The sequence below is a fragment of the Podarcis vaucheri genome (genome assembly GCF_965113315.1).
Source record: "Podarcis vaucheri genome assembly, chromosome: 8".
Taxonomy (NCBI): domain Eukaryota; kingdom Metazoa; phylum Chordata; class Lepidosauria; order Squamata; family Lacertidae; genus Podarcis; species Podarcis vaucheri.
The window spans coordinates 6,023,332-6,047,989 of record NC_138766.1 but is presented as its reverse complement, the minus strand read 5'-3'; the positions used below and the strand labels follow the sequence as shown (position 1 = coordinate 6,047,989).

Sequence of the window (24,658 nt, the reverse complement as noted above, 5' to 3'; positions counted from 1 at the left end):
GTACAGACCAGAAAAGCCTTTACTACTTCAGACAAGATTTATTCCCTCCTACCGAATGTTTCCCCATACATATTCCTACTAGGGGAAATTTAGCATCTTAGAGAAGCATTCACTCCTAGCCTTCTTGCTAACATTTTGGAAGGTCTTTTTTCCAGTGGCAAAAGCATTCAGCCATGCCAATTCACAAAGTCTAACATATTGTGAAGTACAGCCCTTCACAATAGCAGCTGCGTATCTATCTCTATATAATGGTAGTTAAGACACAAGCAGTAAAACTGAACACAATATTTTTGTAAAAAAATCCAGTGCTTGTTGAAATTCAGCTATTGGGTACTGGTGGAAGGCAGGTGTGTTGGATAATAGATGCAATGCCTCCCTTGTACATTTCCAATGCAGGCCTGTGAAAATACACCAGTTTTCAACAGCCCCACCCCTCTCTCTGAACCTCATTTTTGTCCAACCTACATACATTTATTTCCAATTTGTTGTGCACAGTCCATGCAATTTCCATCAAGGATGTGCTTTTTGGATATAATCTCTATTTGAATAAAGTTTTTTTAAAATAAGCACTTTCAATATTTGGTACATGAACAATGCTGTTCTACCTACATATGAAACATGCATTGCTAATATACTTGTATAGTATAATGTGGTTCCACTATACAGGATCTTGTGAGAGGGCACTTACTGGATCTTGTGAGAGTGATGTAACAAGTGCTGAAAATCCTCCCTTTAGTCTGACCTCATTTTTGTGAACTTTTTTTCTTTCAGACCTTTCCCCTAAATTATTTGGGAGCTGTGATCTTCAATTATAAAAGTCTTGCAATCTGTTTTTTTGTCTGTTTGTTTTAAGTGGTGAACAGAGACCGTCCCCTCCCCACCAACACACCACACCTACAACGGAGAAAATGCCCTCACTCAAGAATTCGGGGTGGGGACACCTAGCTGTTCATTGTCAGATACCAACTTTACTTGCAAGTTAATAGATCCAAGTGGTCTAACACTCAGTTTCATAATCATATCACAGAACCAAGACATAATTGTTTCCATTTTTTATAGTGCACCTTTCTTCTAAAATAACCAAGGTAGGCTATGTTCAACCTCTGTATATGTTTGGTTTTCAAGAAGACTATCAATATTGATTAGATTTGGCTTCATGTTCAGTAGCATCAATATCTGTTGAATTTATCTATGCATTATTAAAAATAAATATGGGAGCTACTGCTGGGGAAAAACCGCCACTGTTGATTTTAATCATTGTTAAGTTGCAGGTGGTGAACCACATCATTTAAGAACACATTGGGAGCCTTTCTGGCACTCACCTTGTCAGTTATTGTTGCTATGTACCTCATGCATTCAATGTCTGAAGGAAACTGGTTAACTTCTTTTACCAAAAACTGCACTACTCTTACGTGACCCTGGAAAAAAAAAGAACAGCACCAAGGTTTTATTCATTTATCATCTCTTATCAGAATGGTACACACCAATATGTATACACTAAAACATAAAACACCATTAAAAACAGTACAAAACAATCATTAAAACTTTAAACAACTGCATAGGCCTGTCAGCATAACAAGGTCTTCAACAGAAAATCAAAAGGAAGTGTTTCCAGCACAGAACCAGCAACACTAATACCAGACTTATGATTGAGGCCAGCTGGGCTTCTGAACATGGAGAACAACCAACAGCACTCCTCTAGATGATTTCAGTGATCAGGCTCAAGGATCAGGATTCCTCAAGGTATCCTGGACCCAAGCTGTTCAGGGCTTTGTTTAACCTTGAACTTGGTCAGGGAGCATACAGGCAGCCAGTGCGCATATATGATATATGATATGATATCTATCAGAGGTCACATGCTGCCAGTCATCTACCCCCCATCTAATTGGAGCTTCCAGACCAAGGGCTGGAAGCAATCAATCAAATGTCAAGATTAACAATGCATGTACTAGAGTGGCCAAAATTATTCTGACCCAGATATAGTGGTAGCAGACATACCCAACAAAGCTGGTAAAAGGCATGCCAGCCACAGAGGTCACTTGGGTCTGGAATGATGACGATTTACCCGGGAGTAATCCCCAAGCTACGTACTTCCTCCTTTAGAGGAAGTGAAACCCTGTCTAAAAAAGGCAACTGTCCTATCCTCTGGACACTGAAACCACCTACCTATAATGCCTCTGTCTTTCCAGAATTCAAATGCTGTTTATTTGCCCTCATCCAGACCACCACTGCATTAAAAGCAATGGTCCAGGGCTTTAACAGCCTCTCCCGATTCGGATGTTATAGAGGAAAAAAGCAGTGTAGTGCTAGCACCATACTCCAAAACTCCTAATGGCACCTTCCATATTTAGATGTTAAATAGTTGAGGACAAAACGGTACCCCCGTGGAGCCCCACAGCACAACTGCCAGAAGATTGAAGAGCAGTGCCCCAATGTTACTCTCAGGACTTTACCACACAGCTAGAAATGGAACCTTTGTAAAGGAGGAATTTGATGTTGCACTGTTACAAATGTTCTGTAAGTGGAAGCATTTCACCTTCCTCAACAGAACAATCTCTCTTCTCCTCCTACGTGGTTTTTGGGTGGGGTTTTTTTTGGTGGGGGTTCTCCTGACTTCCACCTGAGTCATGGGGGGGGGGGGGCGAGAGCAGGAGGCAGGACAGCCCCTTTGCCCTAGTGGAAGTCTTGCATAGGCTTCCAGTAGCAGGACCAATAGCTGAATCCAGCCCAGTATCTCAAATAACCAGGCCACACAGCTGATCTAGGAGGATGCCAGGATCAACAGTATGAAAAGCCTCTGGGAAACAGGGTAACAGGATCACAGTCTGCCTGTCCCTCTCAATAAAGGTCATCCACCAGGGCTGATTCAGCCCCTAATCCGGCCTAAAACCAGACTGAAGTGGATTCAGATAATCAGTGACATCCAGGAACACTTGGAAGTTGCTCCACCACCTTCCCTGCAAAAGGGACATTGATGGCTGACCAATAGTGGGTCCAGGATAGGTTTTTAAAGGAGTAACTGCACTACCCCCCCATCTTTAAGAGCAGCTGGGACCACCCTACCATGCAGTGATGCATTCATAACATCCTGGACCCATGTAGTCACCCCAAATTCTAGCTAGCTTTGACCAGCCACAGTCTAGAGTGCATGTGGTCAAAGGCATTGCTGTAAGTATCCTGGCTACATCATCAGGCAACATCAACTGAAAATGATCCAGGTGTAGCACTGGACATTGTGACTGGACAGTGGCATCCAAGTCAAGATGAAGACTTTGTCTTTAAAGGGTACTGCAAACTACTTGCAGATATGATTTCATGGATCTGCACTCGAATCCAGGGTAACAAGTCTCTGGACCTGCTAGCTGACTCCTTGAGGGAGCAATGGATGCAGGACAATAGGATTATGTCTCCTAACGAGTGTTTAGCCAGTTTGAAAGCAAGATTTCATCACTTTCCATCTCATCAACTGCAGCTCTTGGGAATATGAGCAAGCAATGTAATCTCCACAGCACTGAACAGCAGGTTTGGGAATGATCATGTCAGCAGCCCTTCTTGTCTCACTGCTCCACAACAAAACAAGAACCTCAACAAAATCACCTACTTTTTCCACTGGGAAATCCTCCAGAGCCATTCCTGGGCCGTGTTCAGAAAGTGGTGGTGGGGGATGAGTGTTCAGACCCCTGGGCTCTCACTTGTGGGGTGCCTCAGGGTTCTGTCCTCTCCCCCATGCTTTTCAACATTGACATGCAGCCGCTGGGAGAGATCATCAGGAGGTTTGGGCTGGGTGTTCATCAGTATGCGGATGATACCCAGCTCTACCTCTCTTTTATATCAGAACCAGTGAAGTGTCTGAGTGTCTGGAGGCGGTTGGAGGATGGATGGCGGCTAACAGATTGAGGTTGAATCCTGACAAGACAGAAGTACTGTTTTTGGGGGACAGGAGGCGGGCAGGTGTGGAGGACTCCCTGGTCCTGAATGGGGTAACTGTGCCCCTGAAGGACCAGGTGCGCAGCCTGGGAGTCATTTTGGACTCACAGCTGTCCATGGAGGCACAGGTCAAATCTGTGTCCAGGGCAGCTGTTTACCAGCTCCATATGGTACGTAGGCTGAGACCCTATCTGCCTGCGGACTGTCTCGCCAGAGTGGTGCATGCTCTGGTTATCTCCCGCTTGGACTACTGCAATGCGCTCTACGTGGGGCTACCTTTGAAGGTGACTCGGAAACTACAACTAATCCAGAATGACTCATTGGATCAGCTTCACAGGAAAATGGACATGATAAATGCGAAAGTGGATGTTTCAATTGCTGAGGTTGACTTGAATACAGGGAGTATGGATAATACCAATACAGAAACCACCCAGAAATTGATACAAGAACCTCTTTTGATATGGCAAGCTGTGGAGGAAGTTAGGGAAAAAGCTGTTGCTGCTGAAGGTAAAGTAATACAACTGGAGAGAAAGACAGCCCCAGCCCTAAAGAGGCAATTTGATGAACATAAGTTGACGCTCGCTGTGACTGAACTTAAGGAAAAACAGACGAATTTGAGGATTAGAGTTCACCTTTGGTGGACATGCCCAAGGATTAAGACACTCTGGGAGATGATTCATAACGAAATGAAAAAGGTATTTAAATATACCCTTTTGAAGAAACCAGAGGCCTTTCTCCTGGGCATGGTCAGCCAATTGGTGTTAAAGAAGGATAGAATTTGTTTCATGTATGCAACAATAGCAGCAAGAATACTCATTGTGAAGTACTGGAAGACACAAGATTTATCCATTCGGGAAGAATGGCAGATGAAGTTGATGGACTATATGGAATTGGCGGAAACGACTGACAGAAATCCGAGACCAGGGAGAAGAGCTGGTGGAAGAAGACTGGGAAAAGTTTAAGACTATTTATAGAAATACTGTAAAAATAATGAATGTTAGAAAAATGTTGGAATGAAGTTATACGGCTTTAGTAGAAATGCTATAAGGAATCAAGTATAAATAGATTAATAGTGTATTAAAGGGAAAATAAGGCTAGAATATCCTAAGATAATTATAGGATAGAAAACAGAGGAAGATGGAAAGGAATTGCTGAAATAATTAATAGAAGTGGAAAACAGAAAGGGAGGTGTGAGGAGGTCGTGGAAATAAGGGAATGAAATAAAAGACATTGAAATTGTTCTGTGTTTGAAATGGTTTGTGTCATGCTTTGTTAGTTTTATGTTTTTCTTTTTTTGTTCTTTCTTTTTTTTTGTCTTTCTGTTTTGTTGTGTTTAAATGGTTGAAAATTAATAAATATTTTTTTTTTTTTAAAAGGAAGCCGCCCAGAGTGGCTGGGGAGGCCCAGCCAGATGGGCGGGGTACAAATAATAATTTATTATTATTATTATTATTATTATTATTATTATTATTATTATTATTATTATTGTTGTTGTTGTCCATCAGCCTTAGATCGGACAATCTGAACTGGTCCTCCACTCTTGCAGGCATGAATAGCAGTTACAATAACAAACTTCACCAGGAAGTGGTCTGGCCATGACCATTCCCCACCTGAAGACCAAAACATGTTGAGGGTATGTCCTGCTCTGAGTGCCAGGATCATGAATTTTGAGGCAGTTCCACAATTACTATGGAGGAAGTGAGTAAGTACAACTAGGTAGCAATTATATCCTGGGAATCAGCGGACATAAACATTGTTTTAGGCAGGCGAAATTGCTTCTTCAAATGTAAAGTACAAACTTTACAGTTCACATCAATTCCTAATGCAAGCTTTCTCAACCTGGTGCCCTCCAAATGTTTTGAACCACTGCCCTCCATCAGTCATAATGGCTGGGGGCAGCTGTCAGAAACACACAGCGGGCACTAGGTCGGGGAAGGTCGTCATAAGGCAAACAGCAACAGGAAAACAGAAAAAGAGGAAATTTTATTCATTCTAAGATAAAAGATAGGAATAACCATCAAGTTGACTTTTTCAGATTTAAATTTTGTGAAACATCAATGAACTTACTTTACGAAATGCAGACATAAGGGGAGTAATTTTTCTGTTATCTGCACCATCCACATCAGCTCCTGCCTGCACAAGCAGTTGAACTACATCAAGGTGGCCACCATTAGCTGCAAGCCAGAGCGGTGTGTTCCCTTTCTTGTTGCGAACGTCAATATGTGCTCCCCTGAAAGGAATTAGAATTAAATTCAAGCTGGCAAAAAAATCCAGGCAGAAATTGAAACTACATTTCAGTTCACAAACACTGGTTATATGGAAGCTGTTAAGAACTTCAGAACGTCATCCATGATCTTGAGGTATGTGCTATAAAGACTAAAGTGAAATTTAGAATTCCAAAAAGGGGGCCTGCAACAAAATTTTAAGGTCTGAGTTTCAAATCATCCCATCCTTTTCCTAACATGTTAGCACTATGTCAATTGGAACATGCAAAGTGGCTTTTTTCTCTGTAAGTTTTTCTTTTTTTATTTCTGCAAACCTTGCCAAGCATGCTGATACTTCCCTCTTATGCATGGGACTGAATTGACTTTACTATCTTACAAGTGGGGTCTCACAACTAATTGCTGCGGTGTTATCATGGGTGCATATATTATGTGAACTTGTGGCTGAGGAAGTGGAAAACACAAAAGTGAGCATCAAAGACAGGATTTTCTGGTCTGACCTCATGTGTAAAATAAATATTTTTAGTTACAATTTTTTTAGTTACAGTCTGCATGAAAATCAATAGAGCAATGGTCTTTGTAAATGCAACTCAGTGCTTGACTTGGCCCAAAGGAAAGTCTAAAGGGGCAGTTTTAGAATAGTGACCACCCCTGACTGGCAATATTAACAGCGAATTATACTGCAGGGTTGTTGCATGCTACTTTCTGAACCCAGCTTGCAATGTGGAGATAAATGCAATGGATAACAGTGCAGGGTTTGTACTCTGGTTCAGTCCAACCAGTAGAGCATGTTAAATACACTGCAGGGCTGCTATATTCTCCCTATCACAAGCCCTTTCAATCTGTAATATGGAGAATGAACTTCATTTGAGATGGTTCTCTGCACCTCTTAACATCTGTCTCTCTCCTACAATCCTTCCCAGCTGCTCCACTCTGTTCCCCCTCCCACCCAGTTGGCAATTCCCCCTTCACTCAAATAGCCCAGTTTGTAGGTTACAGTAGACGCAAGAATGGGAACCTGCACACATCCAAATGTCGTTGGACTAAACTCCCATCAACCACAGTCAGAATGGCCAGAGATGATGGGAGTTGCAGAATTTAACATCTGCAGGGTCACAGCTTCCTCACCCCTTTAGTAAGCCATAGTCAATGGTTTACTCCAAACATGATGATTGCAACATTTTCACACAGCCCCTCTAGCTAGCAGGAGCAACAAACCAAGTTTAGCATTATGTCCAACACCAGGTAGTTTGTTTCATTCAAACAAATCATGACTGGTAATCATGGCTTAACTTTGTGGTTTGCTAGGAGCAGAACTTTAGTATATTACAATGCTAAGTTCCACTAGTTAGAGGGAAGGAGTGAAGCAGGAGCCTTCTGCAGTCACATGCTAAACTATTAACTATGGTTTACTATGATGTGTGAATGCTGCCAGTCTCAACGTTCTATGCCATTGAATTTCTAAGGAACTAGTTTTTGCTCCTCCCTGTGGCTTTTTTATATAGTGCTGCAAAACCACCAGGTTCTTCTGAGTCTGCTGGTACCTACTTTTGTATGTGGGTACTCTAGTCGTTGGGGGACGCGGGTGGCGCTGTGGGCTAAAGCCTCAGCGCCTAGGGCTTGCCGATCGAAAGGTTGGCGGTTCGAATCCCCGCGGCGGGGTGCGCTCCCGCTGCTCGGTCCCAGCGCCTGCCAACCTAGCAGTTCGAAAGCACCCCCGGGGGCAAGTAGATAAATAGGTACCGCTTACCAGCGGGAAGGTAAACGGCGTTCCGTGTGCGGCTCTGGCTCGCCAGAGCAGCGTTGTCACGCTGGCCACGTGACCCGGAAGTGTCTCCGGACAGCGCTGGCCCCCGGCCTCTAGATGTGAGATGGGCGCACAAACCCCAGAGTCTGTCAAGACTGGCCCGTTCGGGCAGGGGTACCTTTACCTTTACTTACTCTAGTCGTTATAGTTATTCATGTAAAAACAATGACATACCGATTAATCAGGAGCTCACAAAACTTGTAGTGGCCTTTATCTGCTGCAATTGTTAAAGCAGTATCTCTTGAGGAAGGCACAGGAGGAGCATTGACATCTGCTCCTTTATCAAGAAGAACTCTTCCAACTTCAGCATAACCTCCAGAAGCAGCTTCCATCAGAGGGGTGAGCCCAGTCTGTTTAAAAGAATGTTTGAAATAGAGTCTATATAAAACAGTTCTAAACATAATCTAGAAACAGTTGCCAACCTCTTTCACTATGTAAGGACCCCAATGAATGCAAGACCTATCAACATGACTCGGGGTAGCTAGAGTCACACACAATGGATTCACAAGTCAAAAAAAAAAGCTGTAAGGTCTTGGGACTATTATGTTCAAGAAGCATCTGTACAGCATAAATGTTCACTTTAATGGATGTTACATCAAAATACAATGCTTTGCTTTAGTATAGAACTTTGCTGCCTTGAACACTGCACACTTGAACAATTTGAACAAAAGTACCTCATCACTTATTTACTAGCATGATATTCAGAATGTTAATATTAATCTGCTCACCACAATATTCAAGACTTTGCAGTTTGCATTTTCTTTGGCTAGTGTTTGGGCTTTTGTTTCCTGCTTCTCTCCAATACACCTGCACGACTCCTCCTGCAGAGGCTCCCACAGGGCTATAGTTCAGGAACTAAACTGAGTCAAAGCTAATGTATTTCTTTAATCTTCAATTTACCTCAAGGTTTCTGCACTTTTAGTCAATAAGGGAAGAGAAGTGGGTCTTCACCACTACTGGCATGCACCTTCTGTCAGGTTGTCCAAATGGGAATGTGGCCCTCGAATTGCAGAAGGTTCCCCATCTCTTTCCTCTTTTCTCTCCCCTTATTGACAGGAAGTGAGGAAAGATCAACTGACAGGAAGTGAGGAACGATCAATGAGGAACTTTTTTCAATTCGAGAGCTGCATTCCTTTGTGTGAAGAATAAAGCCACAACCACCCAATATATCCTACACACAAACTGCCCATGGAAAAATAACAATCTTTTACTCTTTGGACAGCTCGTTATCTCTTCCACCATCACTCTCTTGTTGCTTGGCCGGAGAAACTGGGACATGGAGTAGGCAGACTCTGGAAGAAGAGGCTGGTGGGGCAGATGAGGAGGCCCCAGGAGGCTCCTGGTCTATAGGCCAGAGGTTCCTCACTCCTACTGTAAACCGGTAGTCTTAATCCTTTTCAGATCTAGAATTCATCTTTAACACCCACCTCCAATATAGGAGCCACTCAATTTTTTCACTGTTCATCTTTTGCCTTTTCTCTCTAGGACCACCAGCAAAAAAAGAGGCCATTGCAACAGTGAGTGCCTCTCTACTTTACAGTTACAATCTATTATGCAACAGCAAGAAAAAAACAGCTGCCAAAATTCCCTATTCCACACAAAAGTGCATAAGTTTCATATCTGCTTCAATTTTCTCTTCACTCTAATTTAATATCAAAACAAGTGGTGTGGTGCACTTTAGGCTGCAATCCACCTTAGCCTGGATAGTTGCAACCCACTATGTGAAAACCAGTATGATAACCTGTAAGGTATCTTACCATCAGGTGTAGCTTTTGAGGCAATGTCAGCCATGATGTGGTATCATGAATAATGGTACATTTACTAAAGCAAAATCAATAAAGCCTTCCAATACTCAGTGATGGACAAGATAAGTTGGCTTGATTTCAAATTACTGAAATAGTTAAAACCGGAAGCTTTAAACTAAGTCTATTGCCAAAACCATTTTTACCACAAGTCTATTTGAGAAGAAAGCTATCTGCAGGCTCACCTTTGCCCTATGTTCAACATTGGCTTTTCTGTCCAAAAGCAGGCTGACCACCTCTGCTCTGCCTTGGAAACAGGCCAAAGTGAGCGCTGTATTCCGATTGGTCTCAATCTGAGCATTTATATCAGAGCCCATATCAAGCAACAGCTTCACTGCAGGGACATGGCCATTCATTGCCGCCAACATCAGAGGAGAAATGCCTAGCTTACTCCCAGTCCTAGAGGGAAGAGATAATTAATACAACCACCAGAACAAAAGAACCTGGACAAATGTACAGAAACAAGTCCGCCCCACCCCCGGAAGAATAGACACAGGTTTACAGAAAAATGGAAGACAAACCTAACTGACAAAAGCAGACTGGTCTCAGTTGATACCACCATTTTACATGCTAAAAACACTAGCAGGAACTTGAGGGGGGAAAATCTACTAACAAAATACGTGAGCTTTTAATATATTAAAAAATAGACATCAAAAAAATTGCACATTTGTTACCAGAAGCCCATATTATGATAGTTTAATACAACTGAATAGGATCAAAATAGATCAGTTGACTTAGACATCCCCTTTATTCCTCCTCCCAAGACAGAACCAGAAGTGGCAAATGCAGCATGCCACAGAGCCCAATAAACACAGCCTGTTACCTTGAATTAATTTCCGCTCCAGCATTAAGCAGGATCTTAATAATATTAACATATCCCCCAGATGCGGCAAGACTAAGAGGTGTATAATCAGACACATTCCTGTGTTCTTTATTTGCTCCTCGTGCCAGCAGTAAGTCAACAACCTGAAAGGTACAATATTAGCAGGATCAGGGGATAACAATACTCTGGCACTGGGTGGAATTCACAAACAGCCAAACTGTTAAATCTATAAATAGCTAGAATACAAAATGGCAAGTCAGGGAACCAAGGTTCTCTTTTAATCCTTTCTTTTCCTCAATGGCTATACAAAGAACCAGTTGCCAATTGTCATTAGAATATAGAAATATTATGGCAGCAGAGCACTCCTCCAAATTAGTTTCATAGTTTGTATGTTTTTAATGGTACTGAGAATCCTACAATAGTCTATATCAAGGTTTCCCAAAGTTGGGTCTCCAGATGTTTTGGGACTTCAATTCCCACCACCCCTGACCACTGGTTTGCTAGCTAGGGATGATGGGAGTTGTAGTCAACAGGTGGAGACCAAAGTTTGTTCTATATACAAAAAATCCACAGAACAGAACACTGGTCGCTTACCATGAAGGCTCTTTCTTGGTTTGATGTGGAGGCACCCAGAATGGGCTGTCTTGTTGTACTGCCCAGGACACAGAGTACTCATGTGACCTGAAACTGTGTGGCTCCAGACTCTTCTCCACTTTCCTGCCTTGACCAGGAACAGAGCTCTCTATTCTAGCTTCCCTCTCTTTCATTCCTGCAACAGGCTTCTAGGACTTCAAGAATTTCAAAATCGTGGCAAGTGTGTGATCAATGGAAATGTAACATTTGTCAAAGCCTCTAGATTGCATTGTGAGGCTTGAAAGCAGCAAAGTACTGATTCTTTTCCCCCTGCAGATCCCAACATGCCCTTTTTTGTCTGATTGCATGGAGGAAATTTTCCTTCTTACAGAGTGCCATAGTTTTCTTTTTCCTTTTCAAATGGATCTTGGAGAAGGCAACAAAAAGGTACTAGTGACAAGAACTGAAAAAGGTAAAACTGGTGAAGGTGTAGAAGCTACTGAAGTCACAAAAGGTGTTGCAGAAGTGAGAGAAAGGACATGGAAGATTCAGCTCTGTTCCTGGGCAAAGCAGGCGGAATAGTAAAATCTCTCTTGGACTCAGATCTTTTATACAGTTACAGGTGGGATGTGGGTGGTGCTGTGGTCTAAAATACCGAGCCTCTTGGGCTTGCCAATCGTAAGGTTGACAGTTCAAATCCGTGCGACACGGTGAGCTTACTCTCCTGCCAACCTAGCAGTTCGAAAGCATACCAGCATGAGTAGATAAAGAGGTACCACGATGGCAGGTAAACGGCATTTCCATGCACTCTGGAATTTGTCAAGATGTTCCGTGTGCCAGAGGTGGTTTAGTCATGCTAGGCACATGACCCAGAAAAGATGCCTGTAGACAAACACCAGCTCCCTCGGCTTGAAAGTGAAGATGAGCACCACACTCCATAGACGAATTCGACCCAGGAGTCCTTTACCTTTTACAGTTACAGGTTGCATGATACCTGCCCATCCTGAGCAGTATGAGGAGTATGGACAATCCAACTTGGATGCCTTTTTCACACCAGAGAAGATTTTGAAGAATCTTGTTTGCCAGACTGACAAAATCAAATCTATCAAGAGCCATTTTAAAGAATGTTTGTAGGAAACAAATTTCTACTACTGGCAATCCACAAATTAAAATATTAAACATGTTCAATACAATATGTATACTTATAAACTAAAATATACCCCAAAAAATATGTTTCAGGGAGCAAGGGGACATATCAGGCTGCTACATTCATGATCTCTTCTCCTAATTTAAGACTAGTGAATGTGATAAGATTATAACATTTACCTCTTGGCGTCCACCAGAGCATGCTAATGAAAGTGGAGTGTCCTTAGTACGTTCAGATTGTGCTTCTATATCTCCACCCTTGTCTAGAAGGATCTCTACAACACCAACATGTCCAGCAGTTGCAGCTAAAATTAGCGGTGTAAATCCTAATAGAGATTATTATATTAGAAGCCATTTTCAAACGAGAGGCAAAGAGGTAGAAAGAAAAGTTGTGTATTAAAACCAATAATTCACAATAAATATTGGCAATGGAAATCACTGAACATTCAGTGTTTGAGTTTGTGATAAAGCACTTGTGGTGGGGGACAAAAAGCTAACAAGAAGCCTCTGCTAAAAAAAACATATCCTCCATTCTCAGTTAATGCTCAGAGTTCCATATAACAAACATTAAATTCCCCCCAAAACTGTTTCAAAGCAGTTTTTCTTCTATGAGCTAGAAAGTTATGAAAAGTAATGGAATGTCCAATATCCATGCATCAAGCCCTGAAAAAAATACCAACAAACAGCAGCACTTCAGTAGCTTACCCTTCTTGTCTCTGTGTTCTATACTGGCACCACGTGCTATCAATACAGAGACGAGCTCTTCGTGACCACCAGCACATGCAAGAGTCAGCGCAGTATCGTGGTTACTCTCCGTCTTAACAGTAGAAAGGATATGTTAGGTTTACTACATACACACCTTATTACTACTCTGTTATATAACAGAAACAACTATTATGACAAAAACAGCTTTGTAACTTATCTACATTACTCACGTGGGCATCGATGTCAACTGAAGGATACGTGGGGAGCACAGATTGAGAAGTGACACTCAGCGTTTGTGAACAAGGTTCAGGTGTAGGCGATTCTGTAGCATGTGAAGAATTGGAGCCAGTAGGCACTCTGCTATTAACAGCTGGAAAAAAGGATAACATTTAACATCACTTGCATAAAGAGCTCCTTTCCCAGAGAAATTATGTCTTATTAACTACTAAACTTGTTATTGAATAATGAACAGGGAAATGCAAAACTGTACCCCAACCCCAGAAACACTTAGGATAGATTTTCACTTTAAATTTTGTACTCTGGTGTGAAGGGCACACATGTAAGATCTGAAGCATACCCCTTTAAAATATTTGGAAGCAGGCATAGGAAAAGATCTCTCCTCATCCCCCAAAATCAAGACAGGCATCATATTTTACATGTGTAGCCCCCTTCAAACTTGATGGACTACGCTGGTATTACAGACTTCAGCTATGGTTCTATCTGACTTTCCAGCTACACTCCTGAAGCTGCACAATAATAAAATACAACATGTAAAGAACTGACTCACAGATACCCATTTTCAGTGAATTTTGATTCTAAGTAAAGCAAGCTCAGCGAAAATTAATTGCAAACCTGCATTGGGTAACTCAAGGTCCTACTATTATAGAAAAAATTCTCTACACATTTTCTCTGAAACATGCACACTTTGACACTATTACACCCCTCCCTATATTTGCCTTTATTCTAAATTAAGCCTCAAGTATTGTAGTCTTTACTTGCAGGAGCTGCTCCAGCTCCTTGATCATGACCAGAACTGCACATAGTATTCAAATTGTGATTGTACCATAGATTTATATAAAGACATTACACTATCATATGTTTTAGTTTAAAGGATTCTAGCTGCCACATATTAGGTTAACATTTTCATTGAGCTATCCACCAAAATCAGCTACTGAATGCTCAGACTCCATTAGGAGTTATGGTTTTTCACTCCAACTTGCACAATTTTGCAGAATTTGTCACTGTAATACCTATTCACCCACTTTGGAGAGCTCCTTTGGGAGCTCTTCACAATCCCTTTTCATTTTTGCTGCACTGAAAAATTTGGTGTCATTAGAAAATTTGGTCACCTCAACTCCAAGTCATTTATGAACAATTAAAAAAGCACCAATCCTAATATAAATCATTTGGCAATGGCCATTCCTCACTTTCTCTTTGTGAGAACTGTCCAGTTATTCCTAATTCTCTTCTTCCTGCCCTGTTATTTGTATATATTTGTATATATTGCTTGTTTTATGTTGCTATGGCCGCTGGCTAATGCGAATAAAGTTTACATATAAGCAGGTGACACTTTCACAATTCACATTTTGTGTCTTAAAGCTAACTAGGCCAGATTATTTTGTTTTACAGGAAGTAAGATGTATGAAACAATACTTAACCATCAAATAGTACTAAAATTGTTATGTCAACTGCTTATAAAAAACTACTGCTATGAAAACATTACCTTTAAGATTAAAATTCCCATCTGCTGAATGGTCATTACACACTGGGTTAGATCCACACTATTCACACAGAAAACCATGCTGGAGGAAAGTGGGGAAGAAATTTTCACTGATTCCCTATTCTCTTGTTCTGGAGTGGTGTTTGAAATTCCCTGGGTGACAGGTGCATTTTGCTGCTGAAACAAGTCCAACTGCAACTACATGGAGATTTCTGGGTGCCGTGTTGGCAACTGACATTTCCATCGAGCCAGCTGACTCATGTGTGGCAAAAGACGCATGTCGTGCTTCTGTGCTGCCATGCAAATCATGGACCCCTTGCTGGGCATCTTAGTCCTTTATCATCACATCAAAAAAATTAAGTGTGTAGCTGAGTACAGATATATTTGACTGTACTGCAGCCTTTCCACAGGCCACCCAAATGGAACTCACAGACCACAGTTTTAAAACCTCTACCTTAGTCCACAGTTAATACTATTTCCAGTTTCTTGCATACTGGCAGTGTTAGAAAATCAATATAAGCTAGGAGTCAAATGGCTCCTTTAACAAGGGTTACAATCGCCAAAATGGAATGCCTAGTTGCCATTTTTGGACCAGATGGCTTGAAAGTCCTATTTTTCAAAACAATTTTTTGGCTCCTGAAATTCATTCTGATGGTACCTGACGTTTCCAACCATCTGGATGTGCATGCCTGGGGATTCTCGGATCCTGACTGTTTTCAGACACTAGCAACACAACCTGTATAATTCTATCTGCTATATTTTATCTGCACAGTCAGGATCCAAGAATCCCCAGGCATGCACCTCAAGATGGTTGGAGAGATCAGGTACCGTCCTGGCGCCTAGGCATCTTCACTTGGAGCAAGTGGCTGATAGCCAAGTGCAAAATGTGCCAGGCGAATTTCGAACGCTGCATACTGGGAGAAGTGAATTGTTGCAAGAGCAAGCTACTGTCAAGCAATGTAGCTGAGATAACAGAACTGTAATATTGGAAGGGACCTGTAAGAGCCATCTAGTCCAACTCTGACTAGTGGTCCTGCTAGCTAGGGACGATGGGAGTTGGTAGTCCAAACACAGCTGGAAACCCCAGTTTGGGAAACCCTGATCTAGATGAATCCTCTGCTGGATCTTGGCCCTTTCTGCAAATAAAAATAAGCCTTTCCATTTGCATGAGGCCAAGTCTGGATCCAACCCATTCCAAATGAATTGAACACATGAAAAGAACAAATGTAAGCAATAAATTTCAATATTTCCATACCAGTTATTTTTAAAAACAACAACTGACAATGCAGTCTTCTTTACATTGAATGAAATGTAAATACACAAAAGGGTATTCAAATGGATTGAAGATTGAGAGTAAACCTGACTGTACACAATGTATACCATGACAATTTTTTCTTTAAGTGCCATTCAAGTAGGGAGGACACTTGTTTTGGTTTCACATAAAACCTTGAGGTCAACTGAACTTAGGCTGATCAGAGTGGTATTAAAAGCAGTAGCTTACACTATAGAAATTGAGTAAAAAATTGTGCACAAAGCTTGCTACTATTTTCCACCTAACTTGCAACAACTTTCTACACCAGGGATGGACGACCTGTCTCCCTCCAGAGGTTGCTGAACTTCCACCTCTCTTCATCCCTGACCACTAGTTCTATTTGCTGAGGCTGCTGGGAAGTGGATTCTGACCACCTCTGGAGGGCCACAGGTTCCTCATCCATGTACTACACAAATTCCAGCAGCAGGACAAAGTAGTACAAAAAAGGAGCACAGTGTGAAACAAGAGCTTCTGAGAGTTTTCCAGTTTACTATATAAAACTTTCACCAACTAATTGTTCAAAGTTGTCAATATTGGCTGACAACACTGTACAGGTGGCGATCATTTTGCATGCGTTCAACTGATGCACAACTGACTGCTTTTGGAATAGGCCAGAATGGAGTGAAAGAGGGTTGGCTTCTGTGCACTCCGCTGACATGCTCAGGGCCAGGAACGCAATCCCTGTAAAAATCGGGGGGAGGGGCTGTATAGACATATGAGTGACATCTCATCTCTGAACCTGAATATACCATATTTTCCCTCCTAAAAAGTAAGGGGAAATGTGTGTGCGTCTTATGGAGCGAATGCAGGCTGCACAGCTATCCCAGAAGCCAGAACAGCAAGAGAGATCGCTGCTTTCGCTGCGCAGCGACCCCTCTTGTTGTTCTGGCTTCTGAGATTCAGAATATTTTTTTTCTTGTTTTCCTCCTCCAAAAACAAGGCGCGTCTTATAGAGCGAAAAATACGGTAACTTCATAATTTAAATACACCAGGGAATCTTCGGATTTGTTTCTGAAATTTATGTGACATCCCTGAAATTGATGCTTTCAACTTCCAAGTTCCCAAATCAGTTCACACTCAGTCACAGAAGACACCATACCACATACATCTAAAAAGAGTTATCTTTTTAAAGACATAAAACACTAAAAGCGACCCTGAGCTGTGCTTTCACAAATCAATGTTAGCCATTATATACCTACAGAAGTTAAGTTCACTCAAATCTGCCCAGAAAAATGCTGAAGCGTAAATGATTGGAATATAAGATTGGACTAGATTGCAGTTGGACTAGATGATCCTCAGGGTACTTTCCAACTCTACAGTTCTATGATCCTTCTATGTTTTCAGTTCTGGTGGACAACTTAAAATGGGTGCTTTAACTTTTGAAATGTAAGTATGTATTGCACCCATGGTCAATGTCAGCAGAGACAATATACAAATCTTTATGGACCAACTGAAGTGACATACCGTATTTACTCGAGTCTAATGTGCCATCAAATATAATGTGCACCTCAATTTTCAGAACCTTGAAACCAAGCAAAGTATTTGGTGCCAAATGTAAATGTGCCATCAAATCTAATGTGTACCTTAATTTTCGCACTGTAATTTGGCCAAAAAAGGTGAGCGTTAGATTCGAGTAAATATGGTAGTATCAGGTTACATTACAAGAAGGCACTAGGTAGAAAAGACAGTACTTGTATTTATAGTCCGATCATAGCCAGTGGCAGTTTACAGGTAACAAGCTAGTGGTACGGTTACTGCCTCTAAAGAATTTACAATTTACACAGATAAGGGAGCAGATGGAAAGTATGGCAGAGAACCCCAAAGGTAACATGGAACAATTAAATACTCTGTGTCTCAAATAGGGATGAGAACAAGGAGATGGGGCCAAAGACCTTGTAGAAAAATTGCCTGAGAAGGGATTTGTAAGGAAAGAGGTGGTATCATGTAAATGTTTGGTGAAAGAGTCACAAAGGAGAACAAGGAACAATGGGGGCATTTAAGAGACCATGGAACTGACTGCATCACATTCCACAGATCACTGAATTAACCATTGCCTATCCAAGAATACAGTTACGACACGAAATTAAAACTTACTGTTTTTCAGTGCTTAATTTCGAGGACTCATCTGATATACAGCTACAACTTGATTAAAGAGAATTCAACTGATCACCCTTCTCCAATCTCTCAGAAGAGCATGCAGCAAGCAGGACAGACACAGGAATACAAGAGACACTGATATACTGATTTCCTACTCCTTCTACCTCAGAGAAGGAAACTAATGCAGCAAGGCACAAGAGAGGGGTGGTATGGCACACAATGGAGGAGTAATAAATGTGTGCACCCACACCCACAATCCTCTGGCATTTCACTTCCAACAATGATCAACTAGATGCACCTGCTCTTTCCCAGTAATAAGCACAGCAGCTTTCATTGATCACAACATCCTCTCTCTCTCTCTCTCTCTCTCTCTCTCTCTCTCTCTCACACACACACACACACACAGTTCATTTCCAATAAAGATCTATCAACCACCAGACACAGCAAGTACAGGACCCTCCTTCAGAGACCAATGGCCTTTTTAAAGAGGTAAGAAGAGGCACCAGCAGTTCTACGTCTTCCTGAAGCATGATGTTGGGAAGAGAGTGAGCAAGCCACGAGCCAATTTAACAAACAAACAAACAAACAAAAAAAGGAGAAATGCTATGATTCTCTGACACTTCTCACTGAGTAAGCAGAACCTGAGAGCCAAGAAGAGCAACAGAGAAACGTGTTACAGTGCCATACATACAAAAGGGTAAGGAAAATTTAACTGGGCAAAAATTTAATCCAGACATTATGTTTAATCAAATTATGTTGCTGCTTTCACTTTCACAATTGTATAATTTATGATCTGGAAAGATTACAACATTCCTCATTCCCCGGCAAAAGCAATGTGTCTTGCTAGAAGAAGAGCTGCCATCGGTAGCCAGTAGTTATGTTCTATAAATGAAAAGGACTTCTGAAAAAAAGAAATAGGTGCATCTCTTAACTGCGTTTATGAATAAAAGCAACTACTAGCCAGCTCAACAAACACACAAGATGCTGTGATGGCTCATATAAAAATAAAGACCATTTCTTGCCAATGGGTACTTAATGTACAGAGAGAGAGAAATTGCCTACATACAGGATTTTTTTTAAAAAAGAAGTATGTGAAGTCTGGTGTATGAACACTTGTTGCAATTAAATCATTTACATGTGTACTAATAAAACTATTTTCTTCCTGCCCAGGGAGAAATTTTGAAATTCATTTCTTGGTATGTCATACCACTATTTAGGGTTGATCGAATTAAATAATAGGATCTTGCTATTCTTAAACATGGATACTTTGTTTACTTATGAAATTTGAAATTTACACCTTTGACTTACTACAGGTTCCTCCCCCCCCCAAAAAAAAACACCTATGAGGGGAATGTTATGCAAGGTTTTTGTTGCAAGAAGTTCTCAGAACACAGGGAGCGTACATGTTTGGCTCTTAGACTTTCACACTTTAGATTTTGAAATCCAAGTGTACACAAACTAAGATCTGGTTGCATACAAGGGAACGTACATATATTTTAGGGAAGACGGTAGTAGTCCTAAAGTAATTAAATAGCTGAGCATTTTACCTCATGTAAGCAACCTACTGCCTTTATTTCTTTTACGACTATGATGGCAAAAGTTAATTCTCCTTCCACTGGGGGATTCTGGTGAAGTTTTCCCATTTTTAAAAAACAAACGAAACAAACCTAGATTTATATTTAGTACTGTCCTAAATGGGGAAATTCAACAAAAAATAAACATTCAAATATGCACTCCAAATGTGGCCTTTACCAACAATGGTTAAGAAATTCAACAGCTTCCCCCAAAATCATAGTAATCTGAATTGAAAGCTCAATGTGAAATTTAGTGTAATTCCAGTGAATCAATGAAATAAAGTATAAATGAGTATTTGAGAGCAGGGGTGCTTAACACAAAATTCAAAGTTATAGGGCTTTGGTATTTTCCTACTACTTCCCACAGTAGCTGTGGAAAATATTTCACCATCTTCTTCTCCATAAAAGAGAATAGTTGCTTATATATGACAAGAAGACATCTACACTGAAGACAGTGTTTCATCTCCTTTTTGTACCAAATACTGAGTACCTGTTATTATTATTAAATTAAATTTGTATACTGCTCTATACAGTGGTGCCCCGCAAGACGAATGCCTCGCAAGATGGAAAACTCGCTAGACAAAAGGGTTTTCCGTTTTTTGAGCTGCTTCGCAAGACGAATTTCCCTATTGGCTTGCTTCGCAAGACGAAAAACGAAAACGTCTTGCAAGTTTGTTTCCTTTTTCTTAACACCTTTAATACAGTTGCGACTTGACTTCGAGGAGCAACTCATAGAACACGGTGTGATAGCCTTTTTTGAGGTTTTTGGTGATTTTTGAAGCTTTTCCAAAACTTCTTTTAAAACTTTTTTGGGGGGGTTTTGGATTTTGGGTTGGGGTGTTTGGAATTCAAGGACTTGGTGTTGGGGAGGGGTTTGCAAGAATCTGGAAGCTTGTGTGGTTTTTTTCTGCATTTTTATGATTTTCTGTGACCATTGGGCCACTCTGCTGTTTTTTTAAAAAAATTCTGGATTTGAATTTCTGTGTGGTGGGTGGCTGGGGGAACAGTTGAGGAGGGGTTTGCAAGAATCTGGAAGCTTGTGTGGTTTTTTTCTGCATTTTTATGATTTTCTGTGACCATTGGGCCACTCTGCTGTTTTTTTTAAAAAAAAATTCTGGATTTGAATTTCTGTGTGGTGGGCTGCTGGGGGAACAGTTGGGGAGGGGGTTCTTCAGAAAGAAGCAAAGAGTGGAAGAGGAACCTTCTTTGAGTTGTCCCCCAGAGTCTTAGAAAATGTACTGTACACTTTGTTGATTTTTAAATGTTTCTCTGTCATGTTTATAAACTTAATTTATTGTTCCTTCAATTTTTGAAATGCTCTTTACAGTATGTGTGACTTTAAAGAGCACTTAATAAACTCTTGTTGTACCAAATTTGGCTTTGTTTGGACTTTTTTTGACCATAGGAACGCATTAATTGAATTTCAATGCATTCCTATGGGATTTCGTGCTTCGCAAGACGAAAAATTCGCTAGATGAAAAAACTCGCGAAACAAATTAATTTCGTATTGCGAGGCACCACTGTATCTGCAGGTCTCAGGACAATTCACAACATGAACATTACATTCAAACTGCATGCATGAACACTCCGGCATTGCATTTATATCACCAGATACTCTTACATCTCATTTCCTCTGCAACATTCCCACCACCACTTGCCCAATTCTCACAAGGTGCTGTAGTCTCCCATCCTCAAGAGCATATGACAGATTTAAAAAAATAAAAGAAATATTTCAGTCCCTCCCAATTCAAGTCATCAGCAAGTCTACTTTCTTTGTCATCTTTCGTCTATTACTGAAATGCTAGACATGCTCATTAGTAGTTTAGAAGCCACTAATGTTGATACATATATTTCCTTTGAAATAGCAATTCCATTAAAAAAATAATGAAGTTTAACCATTAACCAATCTTGACTCAAGTTGACTCAAAATCTGGTCAGCCACATCAAAGACTGCATATTGATTACTATCAGGTATGACACTAACAAGGCAATACTTATAAGTATCTGCATATTCTTCTAACATATGAATCTGCCCATTAAGCTGATTCAGACACTGCAATGAGCACTAGTATAGTTCTTCTCGGGGTATGGACTACAGCAATATCAGGTAACTTGGATCGCCCACTTCATATGTTTCTGAGATCTCTTTCCGGCATCCCGAGATGTGTCTCAGGTGCAGCCCTACGACTCGAGTTCGCCCAGCCCTCAATTGTCAAACGAGCATGGAGTCGAGCCATTTCCTACAGCTTCCACCTATTAGCATCGGATGCTCGAATTAGAGGTGGTTTTTCCAATCTGATCCTAAGAGACATTCATAATTCCCCTTGGAAAACTACAATTAACCTCAAATTCCGCTCTCTTCTCAATTTGAATTGTAAAACTGTTCTCAACTTAGAGTGTATCAGCCCGGCGGCCCTACCTCTAATCAAAAAGAAACTACAGCAACTTGACTTCTCTAACACAGCTTCCTATGCAAGAGGACCGTGTTCAGGCCTAGCCCTAGCTATTCCACCCCCTGAAGGGATCCCTCTATACTGCTTCACAATTTCTTCGGAGGCTAAGCGTAGGGCCTTTACCTGTGCCCGTCTCAACTGTTTTCCTACAGCAGTTCTGTTGGGTCGTTATTCCAGAGTTCCCATCGCAAACAGAACATGCACCTGTAATGACACGACCCTGGAGACTATGGAACATGTAATGCTCTTCTGTCCCAACTGGACAGATGAAAGATCTCGGTTTTTAACTCCCCTCGTGAATAAGCTTCATCTCCCAATCCAGCCTTGGATAGTGTCCCTCTTTTTGCAGGATTCTGATTGTTGGATTACCGAGATGACAGCTAACTTCCTGCTTAGTGTGATGAAGAGGAAAGCGGCACTAACTTCTTCCTTAACACCACAGCTGCAGTCGATATGCCGCACAACCGAACGAAGTTCCAAGTAGCCTTATTGTACAAGGACAATAGAGTTAGGACATATCTGAGGAGCTGAAGGACCCTTTAACGGTCCTCCTCCAGCCTCAGCAGTTGTTTTTTTCTTCTTCTTTCTTTAAGTAATCGCCCAGGACGATATCTACCTTTACCTCCCCACCCCCATTTTATGTTGTTATTTCAATGTATATCATGCTATGGCCTCACGGCTAATGCAATAAAAATCTACTTTAAAAAAGCTGATTCAGACACTGCAATGAGCACTAGTATAGTTCTTCTCGGGGGTTTTTTTTAAATCTGGGCACTAGAGAAAATCCCTAAAATTACAGCTGTTCCTCCTTCCATGATATATGCAACCTTCCCATTCATTTTACTTGAGCAAATGAGGAACAGAGAACTGCAAAGTCTGGTGTAGGTTTCAGAAACCTACATATTCAATAAACCTAACAGCTTCATAATCTTTCAAAAAGACATAAATCATAAACAGTACACAACTTTGGCAAATTAGTTTAACTGAGCTCCCTTATTAAATTTAGTAAGTTCACTACACATTTTCCAAACATCTTCACACCAATTCAATTTCAAGTGGATTTTGGCCTACTCAAATTTCTGATTTCCCCCAATGCTGAATTCTAACTCTCCTAGTTCCTGGTTGGTGATATATACACTATTAAAATTTAAGTTTATTTAGTATTTGCTTCTCTCAATCAGATTTATCAGTCACATATTGACATCAAGAAGCCAAATCAGAATGAGATTTATTTTTCCTGTCCTCACTTTGGCAGAGTTGAAGGGAAATAGCACAGAGCACATGGTTACTGCTGGTAAGTTAGATGGGAAATCACTTCACTTACACGATATCCATTTCAAGCAAACTTCCAACAGATTAGACAGCACCAGTTCTATGAGATATCATCTATGAAAATGTATCCATAAAATGCTGGCACAATAAAAAAGTAAAAGACACTTCATTTAGATCCATAAACATTTTCCCTTTCTCCTACAAGGGATTCTGTTATGCTGCATTTTATTTCTGAACCCAACCCAGCCAAAGGAAATCTTTTTTCTTGTTTTATCACAACTGATAGTATTACTTTATTGAACATGAGCTAACAGGGTCATCAAGAGGGCTATTTTCCTCACAAGAAGAATACCGTATTTTTCGCTCTATAACACGCACCGACCATAACACGCACATAGTTTTTAGAGGAGGAAAATCCATAGGCATGCCACCCGTAGGCATTCCCTCCATAACACGCACAGACATTTTCCCTTACTTTTTAGGAGGAAAAAAGTGAGTGTTATGGTGCAAAAAATACGGTAACTTAACATTTAATAAGCAAAAACTATATTGACGAGTTAGGTGAGGCACCTTTCACATTCCCTTTTTCAAATTCAAAAGGAGTATTCCTACTACATAACACAAAACAAATATAGTTTCAAAACAAAACCAAGACCCATCCAGACTGCAGTAGACTCAAATAAACACTGCTATCTACAGCTTCAACATCTAAAAGGAATGGCCACAGCAGTTTTAGTTTTGGAGTTTTAGCATTGGTTTTAGCAGTTTAGGATACAAACACAAAGGAAACTATATTCTGCCAAAGACAGTAAAGGAAAATGGAGCCAGCACATCATTGCAAACTCCACAAGGGCAAGCCCTTTTCTTACTTTCAGCCTCACAAATTACTCTACAATGAAGGTTAAAGCTTGCAGTCTATACATAAACCACGCATGTGGTTTTTCTTACCTAGCATCTTACGCTATTAGTCTTAATCAACCATTCTTATTTATGATGTTAAAATGGTGTGATAGCTAAGCTGACAATAGCTAGTGTAAGCTAAGTTTGTTCCTCAGCAGGACCTATCATCCCCGAACTGCTGCAAGTATTTCTAGCGCTGCCATGTAGTTAGAGCGTATTTCAAAGGGTTCATTTTCACAAGCATACGATATTCTGATATTACTATATATGAATGAGTAAGCCTGTAGGTTAATTTCCAAATAAAGCTGCTGGTGTTTTAATACAT

General features: G+C 40.9%; 2 protein-coding genes and 1 long non-coding RNA gene across 12 annotated transcripts in view; 1 reads left to right on the top strand and 2 right to left on the bottom strand.

Annotated features, from left to right (window-relative positions):
• LOC309538758 (uncharacterized protein) overlaps positions 1 to 5,408 on the top strand; it is a 46,418-nt gene extending 41,010 nt beyond the window's left edge. The window contains exon 2 of the mRNA XM_082234647.1: positions 5,308 to 5,408. The gene's annotated coding sequence lies outside the window, so the exon portion shown is untranslated. The remainder of the gene's footprint in view (positions 1 to 5,307) is intronic.
• The window catches only part of LOC309538548 (ankyrin repeat and KH domain-containing protein 1-like), a 96,763-nt gene that overhangs the window by 23,556 nt on the left and 48,549 nt on the right, over positions 1 to 24,658 (bottom strand). For all 10 annotated transcript variants that reach the window (XM_082234132.1, XM_082234123.1, XM_082234125.1 and 7 more), the window contains 8 exons: positions 13,236 to 13,375; positions 13,006 to 13,117; positions 12,481 to 12,626; positions 10,582 to 10,724; positions 9,944 to 10,157; positions 8,131 to 8,306; positions 5,995 to 6,157; positions 1,323 to 1,418 (listed from right to left, as the gene is read on the bottom strand). In XM_082234132.1, coding sequence (XP_082090258.1) covers positions 1,323 to 1,418; positions 5,995 to 6,157; positions 8,131 to 8,306; positions 9,944 to 10,157; positions 10,582 to 10,724; positions 12,481 to 12,626; positions 13,006 to 13,117; positions 13,236 to 13,375 — 1,190 coding nt within the window. The remainder of the gene's footprint in view (positions 1 to 1,322; positions 1,419 to 5,994; positions 6,158 to 8,130; positions 8,307 to 9,943; positions 10,158 to 10,581; positions 10,725 to 12,480; positions 12,627 to 13,005; positions 13,118 to 13,235; positions 13,376 to 24,658) is intronic.
• LOC309538953 lies at positions 13,589 to 21,645 on the bottom strand. Its single transcript, XR_014222543.1, has 3 exons — positions 21,227 to 21,645; positions 17,003 to 20,231; positions 13,589 to 16,776 (listed from the first exon to the last, which is right to left on the bottom strand). It is a non-coding gene; the product is annotated as an uncharacterized lncRNA (long non-coding RNA).